The following is a 12,987-nucleotide window of genomic DNA, read 5'->3' on the forward strand; positions in this document are numbered from 1 at the left end:
AAATAGAAATATTGCCTATTCTTTGTCCTATTCTTTGTCCGCTGTGTACGCTATTGTACAAGCACAATGCCAGAGATTTCTGACAGCAAAGAGCTTTACAATGCTTACAATGACGTTCTTGCTTGTGTGAACTGGAGCTGATGCTGTCTTTACTGTAACATCTTCAATGAACTTCACTGAATGTGTTTACTGACGAAAAACTAGTTTGTGAATTGTGAAAACTCACCTATAAGGATGTTACTGGTGGAGGTGTGGCGTTCTTTAATCGGTAAGGGTTCACTGGACACACTGCTGCTGCGACTGCTGGTTCTGGAAGAGCTTGGGTCATTGGGGTAGATGGTTATACTACTGGTCATTTTACTAGTGCTCGTCACCATAGGCTTGGTGGAGATTTTGGGTTTGCCATTTGTAGACAAAGGCTCTGAAATCATCACTTCCTTCCTATCAATCTCGACAATCGCAGGTTTGATGACAGCTTTAGACCTCAGTGCCTCACGTGGGCTGCACACTCGCTGGATCTCAATCCCTGATGCAGTATGTGTGGGCCCCTGGTGGCCTCCCTCGGCTAACGGTGTTCTGCTGTGGAGCTCCTCATCAAATGAGCTCCTGGTAGAAGAGCCCTCTGAATGTGAGTCTTGAACATGGGAGTATCTTGGGTATCTAGAGGTTGAAGTCCTACTGCTTACTGTTGTAGTAGTTGTCTCAGTTACAGGATCTGGTTCAGAGGGCCTTGAACCAGTAGATTCGGTTTCAGAGGCAGATGAATGTCCCTCTGATCCCTGGTCATTGGGCAGCAGTGAAGAGACTTGGGATCTGTAGGCTGTGTAGGATCCATTGGCTTTGGACAGGGTGGAGGCGACAGATACAGAGACAGATTCCTGAACCTGGTCTGTTGACTCCTGATCTGAGGCAGACGCTGTGTCCTTCTCTAAAGCAGAGACACTGTTGATGTTACTGGAACTATCAGGCACTACATCAGAGTTGTTCGATTCACTATCACTACCAACGTATAATTTTGAGAACTTTTCTACTCTGCTCTTTTTAGTCTCCCCATCAGTCTGTTTGTGAGCTGTCCTCAGTGGCTTCTGGTCATTAGCCGCTGGAGGGTAGCGACTAAGAACAGACGCTTTTTTAATATCACTAGAATGTGTATTCATAGAGTAGTGACTGGGTCCTCTTGTCTTTTCCTCAGTTCCTCGTCCTGTGTCTCTTATTCCGTTATCAGATGAAAATGCAGTAGTTGGGGTTTTGGGTGTCCTTCTACTCTTGTGAGCGGGACTAAGGGCTCTCCTCGCAGACTTAGGAGAGCTTTCCTCTGAGTGGCTCGGCTCTTTGCTCCTCAGCTTGGTCTCTCTCTTATGTTGAGGAGAGAGCTCCCTGTTCCTGTGTTTCGGGGAACTTGGCTCTGAGACAGTTGCAGGAATCCTGTATTTGGGTTTCTCTTGTCTGAAACCTCCCTTAGCAATAATCTCCTCATTTTCAGCTTTGCCATTCTCCAGGACTTTAGCAGGGCTGTTGGGGCAAATGTTAGTGCTTCCATTGCCATGTTTATCCACATTACTGGTTCCATTTCTTCCAATTCCACCTTTCCCACACAGCTGCATCCTGAGCTGTTCCACCTGCTCGCTTAGTTGGCAAACCCGGTTTCGTTCGATCTGCAACTTATCATTAATTTCATGATTTTTGGACTCTGAGTTCTTTAGATCTTCCTCCACTATTTCCAGTTGTTTAAGGCGGTTCTTCAGCCTCTCGACTTCCTGTGTCAGCTCCTTTACTTTGTTATCTTCTTCCTGCGAGCCCTCGAGACCACTGTTCTTTTCATTCTCAGATTTGTTCATAAGACCGATGTCATCGGCCATCTTCAAGTAATCAAGGCTCTTTTTTCGTCCGGCTAGTTTACTCGTGAGGAGCCCCGTGGATGAAAGCTCATCCTCAATTCGAGACCTAATGAAGTCTGCACGACCAGGGTCTGCTGACATGCCAAGGCGGTTCTTCTGCTGCTCCAATTTTTCTGTCAGCTTTAGAATGATCTTCTCATCATCTCTCTGTTTCTCTAGTAGCCTCTTACGCTCACTCACAAAGGCTTGGGTGAATCCTTTGAGTTTCTCAAGCTCCATAGCCAAAGCCTGCTCTGCTCTGTCTAGCTTTGCTTCAGATCCCTCCATCTCTTTCAACCGTGCTTTGAGGGCCTCCAACTCAGACGAGAGCTTCTTAGTCAAGTTCTTCTCTTCATTGAGGCTTAGGCAGAGCTGGCTGCAGTCAGACTTGCTTTTCCCAAAAGCTTCTTCCAGTTTCTCCAGTTCGGCCATCCTCCGTTGCAGACGTTCAATCTCAGCTTTTAGGTCCTTTGTGAGGCTTTCCTCCTCTTCCAGTTTTTCTCTGACTGTACGGCAGAGGTCCTCAGCTTTGCGTACCTCTTCATCCTTACCCTGGATTTTTAAGAGACATTTCCTCAGGACCTCCACATCACCAAGCAGGGATGAGTTGCTGCCTTCTGCCTGGATGATTTTGTCCTGTAGAGAAAGTTCAACCAGTCATTAATCTATTCATGCAGTGGATTTCTGTTCCACCTTTTCCTACTCATTGCCTCCTGAAATGCACACACAAACAAACACAATGTCAACCAGTACTGACCTGCAGGTCAAGTAGCTCATCCTCAGACTTCTGAAGCTTGGTGGTTGCTTCTTCCAGTTCATCTAGTCTTCGGCCGAGACTCTGCAGCTTGTGTCGCAGGTGGCGATGTGTCATGTCTTTATGGTCAGACATGGCTACAAATTGTGTGTGTTATTTCTATTGTGTTTCTTTTGTTGTTCAAATTATTTGATGACAACGTTTTGGGAGGTCCACATTTGTGTGGTGGTGATATCAAGTCCCTTAGGTTCTAGGGGAAATACACTTTTCACTCTGCGGTCTGTCTAGCTTTGTTTTTGTCACTGTTGCTTTAAGACTTTCAAGTTCCCTCGGAGTGGTGTTTAGGAGATGAATCTGTCATCTGTAGGAGGGAGAGAGGAAATAACACTTAGTCATCCGTAATTTTTAAATGACAGTCATTTGCATTCTCAAAAGATAGCTCAGTAAGTGAGGAAAAGGACTGCACATCGAAGCAAAGAACAGTCAGCTTACTACAGCATACATCTAATTGCTGTGACACAAACCATGGGACAAGGCTAAATGAGGTTTAATAGCTCATACATGTATAATAAAGATGCGCACACACACAATTTGGCTTTGCTCTGCTACATATAATTATATGACCAGGATTTAGATTATCAATCACCATGTGGTAAGTTGACATCCTTTCATTAAAAGAGACATGTGGCAAAGGTACCGTTCATTATCATGACAATCGAGCGCGCATTAAATGGACATAATACCCAAACTGCACCTCTGTTCCTTCCTGCCCTTGGACCATCATGTATTTCACCTTGCCTGTCCTACGAAGGAGATGGTGGTGGCATTGCTTACATGCAGCCATGTGTATGGGGGTTTCAACATACCTGCACAGGCTTGCACACACACACACACACACACACACACACACACTTTGTCTTCTCCTTGTTGTTGTATCCAACATCGATTTATGCTCGCCTGCCTGCTTCTGCTGACAGCAGCGTATCTCAATAACACAGGTCTCCTTCACATACCCCCATCTGCACACATACACAGCCGTCACCATGACAACCACGACACCAGAGGCCCGTCACAACACTACACCAACAGGGAGAAATAAATTAGCTCTGATGAGACTTTTAAGAAACGCAATAAAAAAAAAAGGATATTTGGCCGTGTTGTCCTTTGTCTTGTTAATCAGTGCAATTATCTCAAAGGCTGTATGTTTCTGCAGCAATTACAATGTACCAGTTCGTATCTGTGGACAGAGTAGGGCTCTATGCGATGAGAGCATTCATTATCACACCACAATATGCCCCGTCAGCAAAGCCTCCGTAAATCGAACAGCTGAAGCTTTTGTCTCATGCATGATTCACGTAGCCGTGTTTCCGTCTCTTTCTAAATCCCATCACTCCCCTTCCCCCCCGTTATCCTGCCGAGCTTCCCCCACCGACTGCACGGAAATATCGACCTGAGGGTAGGACATAACATCTGCACACATCATCACTTATCGACCCCCCCCCTCGACAGCCAGCTCCATGCGTCCTCTTTCTCCTTGTCTACAGTACCATGTTCAAAGATGGCCTTTCTGTAGCTACAAACCACTAAGACTACTGTAGTTTTCCTTTACATTAACTAACTTTTACTACTGTAAAAACACAAACCAACCAAGGCAGTAAATTTTCTCAATCTTTTCATCTGTGTGAACTATGTGTGTACATAATATACAACAAGGTATAGCTTGCCATTATGGTTTACTCCAGCGTAGTTTTATATATTTTCTATCGTTTCATATGGCGTAAAAACCCCAAACCACTTTTCCCACAATTCATTAAATGTCTTGTTGAGCATTAAACCAAGGCAATAAGCTTTGAAAGTCAATATGGCAACGATTACTTTATGAAAAAGCACAATGTGAACTCAAAGCGTTTAGCTGTAGCGTTTTAATTATTCTTTACTTTCATGAGGTCTGGTGGTTTGGTAATCTTCTCAGTGGAGTACAACACTTTAAAGAAATACTGCGATGTACATGGGTTGAAGAGGGAGTAGGGAAAAAGAGAAATGAGGAAAATGTTGGAGAGAAAACTGCTAGCCTAGCTGTCCACTTGATTGCCAAAACACCTTAGTCATTTTATGTTGCATTAGCTTTGCCCAGCTGTGGCTTGTTAAGGGAGTTGTAGACCAGTTTTTTTCCCCTGTTGTCTTGAGGTGCTTGCAGTGATCCAAACCTGTCTTGTCTGATCCTGTTCCAGTAGAGTAAAAATGCCATGAAAAATTCCCATATAACCATTCAAAGCAGAGTGCTTACTGGTTCAGTTCTTCATGACAGGTCTTCACACTGCACTATGCAGCTCAGGAAAAATGTAACCACTGAAAAAACACCCTAAAACTAGAAGGCACCTTTTTCAAATTTGGTGGTCCTATTGTCCTGACACTGACCTTTTCTTCATCTTTATTATTTTGCCTTTAACACATTTTGCTGTGATCTTAAGCTTGTTTTTTTGGTCACCATAACAATTTTTAGAAAATTCGACAACTTTAGAAACAGCTTTGGTTGAACCCCGTCCTGGTTAATGATGGCATTTCGCTAGGTTCAGCTACTCCTGTCTTGGCAAGCTGCCTAACTCTCCTTTCATTCTTTCTTTATTTCTTTGCCAGCTCTCTACCTCCCTCCCTCATCTCTCCCCTCCATCTCTCTTAGACACGCACACCAGCACGGCCAAGTGGGCGCTTTTAAGGGGCGGCGGTGCGTGCAAAGCGACTCTGGCAAGGGCCCGCCTCTGCTAAACCAATCAACATACCTGATTCACTTATCACAGGGCTAGGGGCTCATTAGCTACATTTGGGACAAGACAGGAGGGAATAAGAAGGTTGGTGGGTGAGATGGAAAGGAGGAGGCAACAAATGAAAAGATGCAGGGCGGCAGAGGAAAAGGGAGAGGCAAGAGATTAGAGCTGAGGAAATGATGGATGAGTGTAGGACATCAGTATTTAGTCATAGGCCATGAATTTCTTCCATTTAGGGCCCACAGATAGTAGAATAGTTTTCACAAACCTTAATTTTCCTGTATTTCTTTGATTTTCCACACCTAGATAGTCATGGCTCATGGGGATACTCCTATGTTTATTATTCATCTTGGCTGTGGCATGAAAAGGAAAGGGTTCTTTGGTTAAGAAAAGGGTTTGACAAACATGGAAAAGGAAGGGAAGAAATTATGGCAGGTATTCTGAACTCGACTCAAACTGAAACACAGTTTCATTCCTCTGTTCTGTGCGTTGTTTAGCAATTATGGAAAACCTGCAGGGGAGCTGTGAGGCAGAGGAACTGACCCCTTTTATGCAGACACATTCCTAATGACGGACTAACCAGGGCACTGCCAGTCCCTCGCTCAGCCTTGTCTGCTCTTAACCAGGCCACTGACAGGCTCTCCAAGCCCATTCCTAACCAGGGCATTGTCTGGGATTTATGGCCCGAGCCCAAGGAGTCTATAAAAATGTGTTCTAAGGTTTTGCTTTAGTCTTCCTTGAGCATCAGATGAGATAAGGACAATTGGGAGTCCAGATTTGATTTCAGTCAAAGACATTCCAGTGATTCAACAGTTTTCTATTCAACAATTGTCGACTGTCTTTTCCACAGTTGTTGGTCTGACTGGGTGGCAAACATATGTGCGTATACAAGCTTATACAGCATCTGTAACAAAACTCGCAACCCCATATAAATGAAAGAGAACACAGCTCAAACCAAGCCCTGGCTGACTACGCTGTATGACTCTGGCACCTTCCTCTTCCTGAAATCTGGAGAGGAAGTTCCCTACTTGACCTTTTCAAGAACATCTGCACTCCTACTGCTGTTGCTGTGAGAAGCAGGGCACTGAGAGTGTTGATCGGCAGTGAGAGTGTATGCTACCAGAGTACAGTTGGCTTGAGATGACCTCTACCTGAATACGTCTGTGGTCTCTGTGGTTAGAGACTGAGCACAATGTGAGGTGAACTGATTGAAGAGACAGGTATGAAAGAAAGTGCCAGAAACATTACTCCTAGCATAAGGAGAAAAATGAGCCAGGAACATGGGATATTCATCCGGCTAAAGAAGGCGACTGGTCTGGGGCCTCAAACCCTCAGGGCTCCCAATTGTTCCAGATGCACCACGTGAGTCAGGCGATTCTGGTAGTTAAATTAACTGAAACTTTGTTATTACTATATGTCTTTAAAAAGGTCCTTAAGGTAATGTCTGTATAATGATCACTTGTGCACACATAGTACATTTAACTTAATAGATTTGTGGTTAATCCAAATCCAATACTTCTTAGTAAGCAATACATAAAATGCACAGACAGTAGGAGAAACCAGAGTGTCAATAGAGACTCACAGCTATTGCTTTTTTCAGGGGACCCCTTTTGGGTTAATTCTTCCCTGATGCATAGCACCCGTAGCTAGGTTCAGGTGCAGAATTGTAGTTACAGTTAAACCTGGGCATCATATCGGCCTATCGTTGTTCACATGTGTGCCAATTACAGGGAGTGTTACAACTGGATTTATATTTTGCATTTTAAATGTGTAGGTTTTGTTGACTGGGATACCGGACAGAGTACTGCAGGAGCAAGTGTTAAAACTGCAGCAGTTATTACTTTCTTTGCCTGCAGGGGGCAACACCGTCTAAACTGGCTGTGCTATAGCTTTCCTTTGCTGCAGGTGGCGTAGGTTGACACATGCAAAACTGATCACCCAATATCCAAAAAAAATCTCTCTGAACGTGACTTTGTGAGTTTGTGAGCATGTGTACAACTTTCATGCCAAAGTGTTTCGCATCTCTAAAAAGAGAAAACGAGGACTGACACGCTTGGAAAGATGAGATGGTACAGCCAGACAGTGATGCATGCAAGAGGACGGGAAGGACAAAGAAACAGTGGGGCTTCATTTTGTCTTGGACCGACGACACCAAACAGACTTTGAAGAAAAACTTTGAAGAAGAGGTCCATCCACTCTACTTGCTCTCTCTCTCTCTCTCAAACACACACACACACACACACACACACACACACCAAGGTTACAATCATACACCATATCATTAGGGCTTTAGCCACTCTCTTCCTGCCTGCCTGTTGCCTTCAGTACATTCTGTTCTCTCCATGAAAGAGAGAAGGAAGGAAAGAAAAAGAAAAAAATCCCCTCTCTATTGCACTTGACGTTAGGTTGGAACTTATGGGTTTGAAGCTCTTCTGCCTCATAAACGGTAGTTAATAAAGGGCCAGAGTCCAATCAAAATGCCTCAACCGCATCTTCATGTAGGAGATTTTTGCCAGTTGGTGTATGTGAATGTGTGACTTCGTGTATATGTGTTTGTGTGTGTGTGTGTGTGTGTGTGTGTGTGTGTTTGAGGAGGGACGGTTGCAGTGGATGGATGCTGGCGCAGCACTGGAAGCCACAAGATGGTGGAGACCTGATGCTTGGCCTGCATTTTTCCATTTTTCCAAGAAAGGGAAAACCGGCATCCCATAATGTTCGGTTTGTCGTTTCCTGTGCTGTCATGTTACTTTTTTCTCTGTTTTTTTTTTTTTTTTCACCCTTTCAGTTTTGCACCGCTTCTGGAAAAATGGTAAAGAAATGAAAGGCGGTGTTGCATTTCAGCAGAAAAATGGATAAGGAACTGAAGGTCATGTAGCTGGTTCATTAGAACAAGCTGAAATGGGATGGGGAATACCTTCTTTGCGTGCATTTTTCCTTAAGTTCCTGGGTGAAATGGCCACTTACTGTAGTGTATTCTTAGTAATGACGTGTGGTGAAAAAGTGGGTAAACAAAACATTGTCTCTGGTATAAAAATAGATATGTTTATGGAAGAGGACATGCAAGTTAACCACAATACCGCTACAACTCCAAAGCAGTTGCCGTCTACTTTCTACTTGTCAGGGGAAGCATCACTCAGTGTTTAAATATTCCTTTGTGACACTATTTCCTTTTCTTTTCACTCTCTTCCACTAGTTATTAAATCCCCGCTTTAAAATAGACTCAAAGCAAAATACTGAACTGAGTTGTTACGCCACAGTTTTCCTCCATTACTCTTGAGGGTCTTTCCTCCCCAAGGCCTGACTGCCAGTAATTTGAAATGTTCAGCATGGACACTTAGCTTCATTCCAGTCTGGATTTCCTGTCATTTGTTAACAGTCTGAACTAATTTTACAATTTAAGACACAATCCCAAAATAGAGAGCGAAGGAAGAAAAGAGGAAAAACGAAAACAGCAGTAAAAGAAAAAGTCTATTGTTGGATGGGGAAGCGATTGTCTGGCTTGGACATAGATCAGTAGGATGTGAAAATAATAATTTTGTGAATTTATTCAAAAATCTTTGGATTGCCAAACCATGAGGTTTACTCGAGTAGATGTCAATCAGAGTTTGCACAACACATTAAAAAGAGCTGAAAAAAATCAATAAGATTGGCAGGAAATGAATTGGCATCAATAGTCTACTATGATAATAAACTAAATGTCTTTCAGGTTTTTTGACACATGGTTCTGAATGACTTCAAGTATAAATAATAACTTGATTAATCGTTCCTAGAGGTTTGACACATGGTAATAACTGTGTTTTGCAGAGACAGTAGATAATGTGAACAACCAACCCCAGTGAGGTGCAGGAGCAGCAAACAGAAGAACAGGAGAGGTTGTCCACACATAGAAATGTGTAAGCTCCCCCCCAAATTATTGATGCAATAAAAGTATACACACACGCGGCATTATAAAAGGTTACAATAATAAATATGCTTTATCACAATGCACTATTCTTCTGTAACCCAAAAAAGAAAGTGAAACAAAGTAAAACTTCAAACACACTTAGGTCAGTAAGATAAAAAGGTGAAGCACGATAAACATTTATGTGCACATAATGACCAATTTTGGTCTAAAAGCTTGGCTGGAAAGTAACAGTCTCTCTCTCTACCCGGTCCTAGCCCAGTAACCCAGAGCCTTTTCAAGGTCTCTCCTACCCTCCTCCCCTGTCTGTCTACATCAAGAGTCTTGTTGCTGGGGCTTAAATCCAGCACCCCGCATGTGCACGGGGGCATAAGAAGATGAGAGAGAGGAAATATGGGGAGGGGAATGAGAAATGTCAGAGAGGGCTGGAAGGGAGGGGGGTATGAGACATGGCAGAGTGAGAGAGAAAAGCCTGAGTACTTACAGTGTCTGACCTGTCAGCTTTCATGGAACAGTATGATGTTTCTACACAAACTTTGGGCTTCTCTGTTTATGACCTAATTGCAGATGTAACTTGAATCAAACTCAAAGCCCTCAGAGCTTTTCAGCTCGGCGGCATAGCAGTAAATTGGAGCATGTTCTTGATCAGATATCAGCACTACACACTGGATTACATGCAACAGTCACGGTTGCTGTGACCAAGAAGCAGAGCAGGGGAAGGATATTAGATGCTCTATTTAAAACAGTGGTACCCGAAAATACTACCCAGTGAGTAATCAGCTCTGATAGATATATAGACTATAACACAGCGCAGGCAGGAAGGGATTAGTGCCATGGATGGATGGATGGATGGATGGATGGATGGATGTACATGGCAGGTGACACTACAGATTAGAGGACTTCATGAGTCCAATCCTTTCCTAGTAACCTAGATTTAATACTAAATTATCTAAATTATGTTCAGTCTCAAGTTGGGTAGGGACTCGACGCTGGCCTTGCGTCATTTAAGGCTGCAACCAATGTTTGTTTTCAGAATAAATTCTGATGTAAAAGACTAAAAAAATGTCCAGGGTTACATCAAAAAATATTTTGTTCTGTTTAACTAACAGTCCAAAACCCAAAGATGTTCAGTTTGAATTGCTAAAAAAAAAAGAGAGAGAGAATTGGAGCAAATATTTTGTTAATAAAATAACAATAAACAAATATTACCTATCTGTAAGAATAGTTAAAGATTATTTTTCTGTCAATGAACTGATTGATTAACTGACTAATAATTTCAGCCTGTGTGTCAATATGTCTAACGGCCAATTAGATACAAGTGGACTTTGCAGTCAGCTCTGATCACGCGGTGAGTCTTTATCCTTGTAGGAGAAAAATGTGCTCAAAGAACTGTCTGCAGTCCAAATTCTTTGACCCCTTGCGTCCCCCGCGTGAGAGGTCAGTCTCCTCCTCCTACTCTCTTCACACTCATGCTCTGCTCTCCGTTTCCATGGACAGTCACACTGAGGCACCCTGACACAAAATTGCTGCACAGTGTGACACATTTTAATTTTTACATTTTTTTTTGAGCGTAGGCAACACATCTGCAAATAGTCAGTGTTTCCAAAGAAGTGATGACTGCGAAAATGACAATGTTTACAGTATATTTCAACACATCATCAGCCACGATCAACTTTGACCATATTAGTACAAACCTCCAAGACCTTTACTAAAATGTCCACTGGCTGCCTGTCCGAAACCTTAACTGCTATTATTTATACATTTTACTAAGATGATAAGAAAATGCATGCAAAACTTTCTGAACGTGTAAACAAACACAAGTTTGGCAATTCACTTGTTATTAATGAAAACACAGATTTATGTCTCATGTAACTTGCTGTCATGTTTCCATGAAACATTTCCCAACTCTACCCCAGAATGTCTTCAGCCTGCTGCCCTCTGTGTTTTGGATCAGGGGTCACTGACACCGTAAACAAGCAAAAACACTCCACACAAGACACTGGTGCAAACAGGAGTGGGGTACTGATTAGGAGAGCAGATTGTGTTGTTTTGTAGTGCAGCTAAACCCCGGACTGAACTGAGCTGAACCGCTTCAGTGGGATGCATTGTGGGAAATGCTAACAAAAAGCACATGGACGGTTCAAACGTGGGAGAGACAATAAAATGTTAATGATCAGTATGGAAAAAAATCTCGAAACAAATTAGTTATTTAGGGACTGCACATGCAGTATCTGATAAGACGGGAACATGGGTGAAAAAAATGCAATAAATCAGTCACGCTGAGGGAAAAAAAGGAGAGTAAGTCATGTGTCCATAAAAGACACATGCAAGTGTAAAATCTTATTAAAGCAGCTGCGATGAAAGAACATGTTTTGCATAGAGAATTAAAACTTAAAACACACACACACACACACACACACAAAACAATAAATTCAAACTACAAATTTCAGACTTTATGGATCAGTAAACTCTATTGACCTATGCATGCGTGTATTATTTGCTATCTTGTGGACTGAAACCACAAGAAGTCCCAGTTGTTAAGTGATAGACAGGAAGACTCCAGTAGGAGATGAAACTGTCCAACCACACAATGACATTAATATGAGCAGTGACTAGATGAGAAGATCAGAGAAGAAAACAAGAGAGAGAAAGAAACAGAGGGCCTTTAAACAACAAGAAACAAAAGAGTGTTCACATAAAGGATTTCAGCTCCAAAAAAACTTTATTTGACTGAAAAAGGCATGAATGTTTCAACCCTTCTGGGTCTTCATTCAATTCTGCTGGCGTAAATACAGGATGAGATGGGCAAAGAAAACAAACTCTTTGTCTGTTCAACTAATCCACTGCGCCAACATATCAACCAATATTAGCTTTGTATCCGCACATATGCTGACTGATCGGATTGTCCACAAATGCCAAGGATATTTTTAGCAGTTACAATCATAACACACCTGAATCTCAAGCAAGTTGTATTGTGGGTAATGTAGGCATGTGTTGAGTAGGCTAGTAGTAAGGAATCCTCATAAAAATGTCTGTTATGCGTTCATATGTATCACAGTTTTTATTTAATCTGAGTTTTTAAGTCTACATGGATTACAAGATGTTCAGAAAAATTGGAAATTTCAGCCGAATAATTCCACTGTACCGAAACTCTTTGACCTTCTATTAACGCAGCATTTTCTTTGAGGACCAACACTAGCTACCTATTTAAAGCTAAGCTCAACAGCTGTTCAAGCGCTCTCAAGGTATCAGCAGGCGTCAGCAAAAGCATTATGTGACTGAATGAGTACACACGGATGTATGCAGTTGTTTGCAATGATAAACTGCCGGAGCAGGAATGTGTGTGTCACCGTTTCACGCTGATAAGAGAACATAAAAACATCACAACATGATGACACTTGTTAGAGTCAACACGGGTAACTAAGAGCCTGTCTGAATAAGCGTGAGTCAGGCAGAATGAGACGAGGCAGGCAGACAGACAAAGGTTAAGAGAGAGGTGAAGAATGATAAGATAATATTGCCTGTTTGTCTCAGAGCATGTCTAAAAACCTAAAAATATTCTGTGAAATCTGGCGGAAAGATTTGCATTTGCTGTGATCTAGTTTTCTTAACATTGCAAGATTGGCAAAATATATTTAAAGCATGCTTTTATTTCAGATTAAACTGAAAATGCAGCCTCAGCAAAGATAC

At 42.4% G+C, this 12,987-nt stretch overlaps 1 protein-coding gene across 3 annotated transcripts in view; it reads right to left on the minus strand.

The window, feature by feature from the left end:
- luzp1 (leucine zipper protein 1) overlaps positions 1-12,987 on the minus strand; it is a 47,628-nt gene that overhangs the window by 14,675 nt on the left and 19,966 nt on the right. For all 3 annotated transcript variants that reach the window (XM_027274506.1, XM_027274508.1, XM_027274507.1), the window contains 2 exons: positions 2,635-2,992; positions 227-2,513 (listed from right to left, as the gene is read on the minus strand). In XM_027274506.1, the coding sequence (XP_027130307.1) occupies positions 227-2,513; positions 2,635-2,766 (2,419 nt within the window). In that variant the 5' untranslated portion in view covers positions 2,767-2,992. The remainder of the gene's footprint in view (positions 1-226; positions 2,514-2,634; positions 2,993-12,987) is intronic.

The sequence above is a fragment of the Larimichthys crocea genome, chromosome XXIV, assembly GCF_000972845.2.
Source record: "Larimichthys crocea isolate SSNF chromosome XXIV, L_crocea_2.0, whole genome shotgun sequence".
NCBI lineage: Eukaryota > Metazoa > Chordata > Actinopteri > Sciaenidae > Larimichthys > Larimichthys crocea.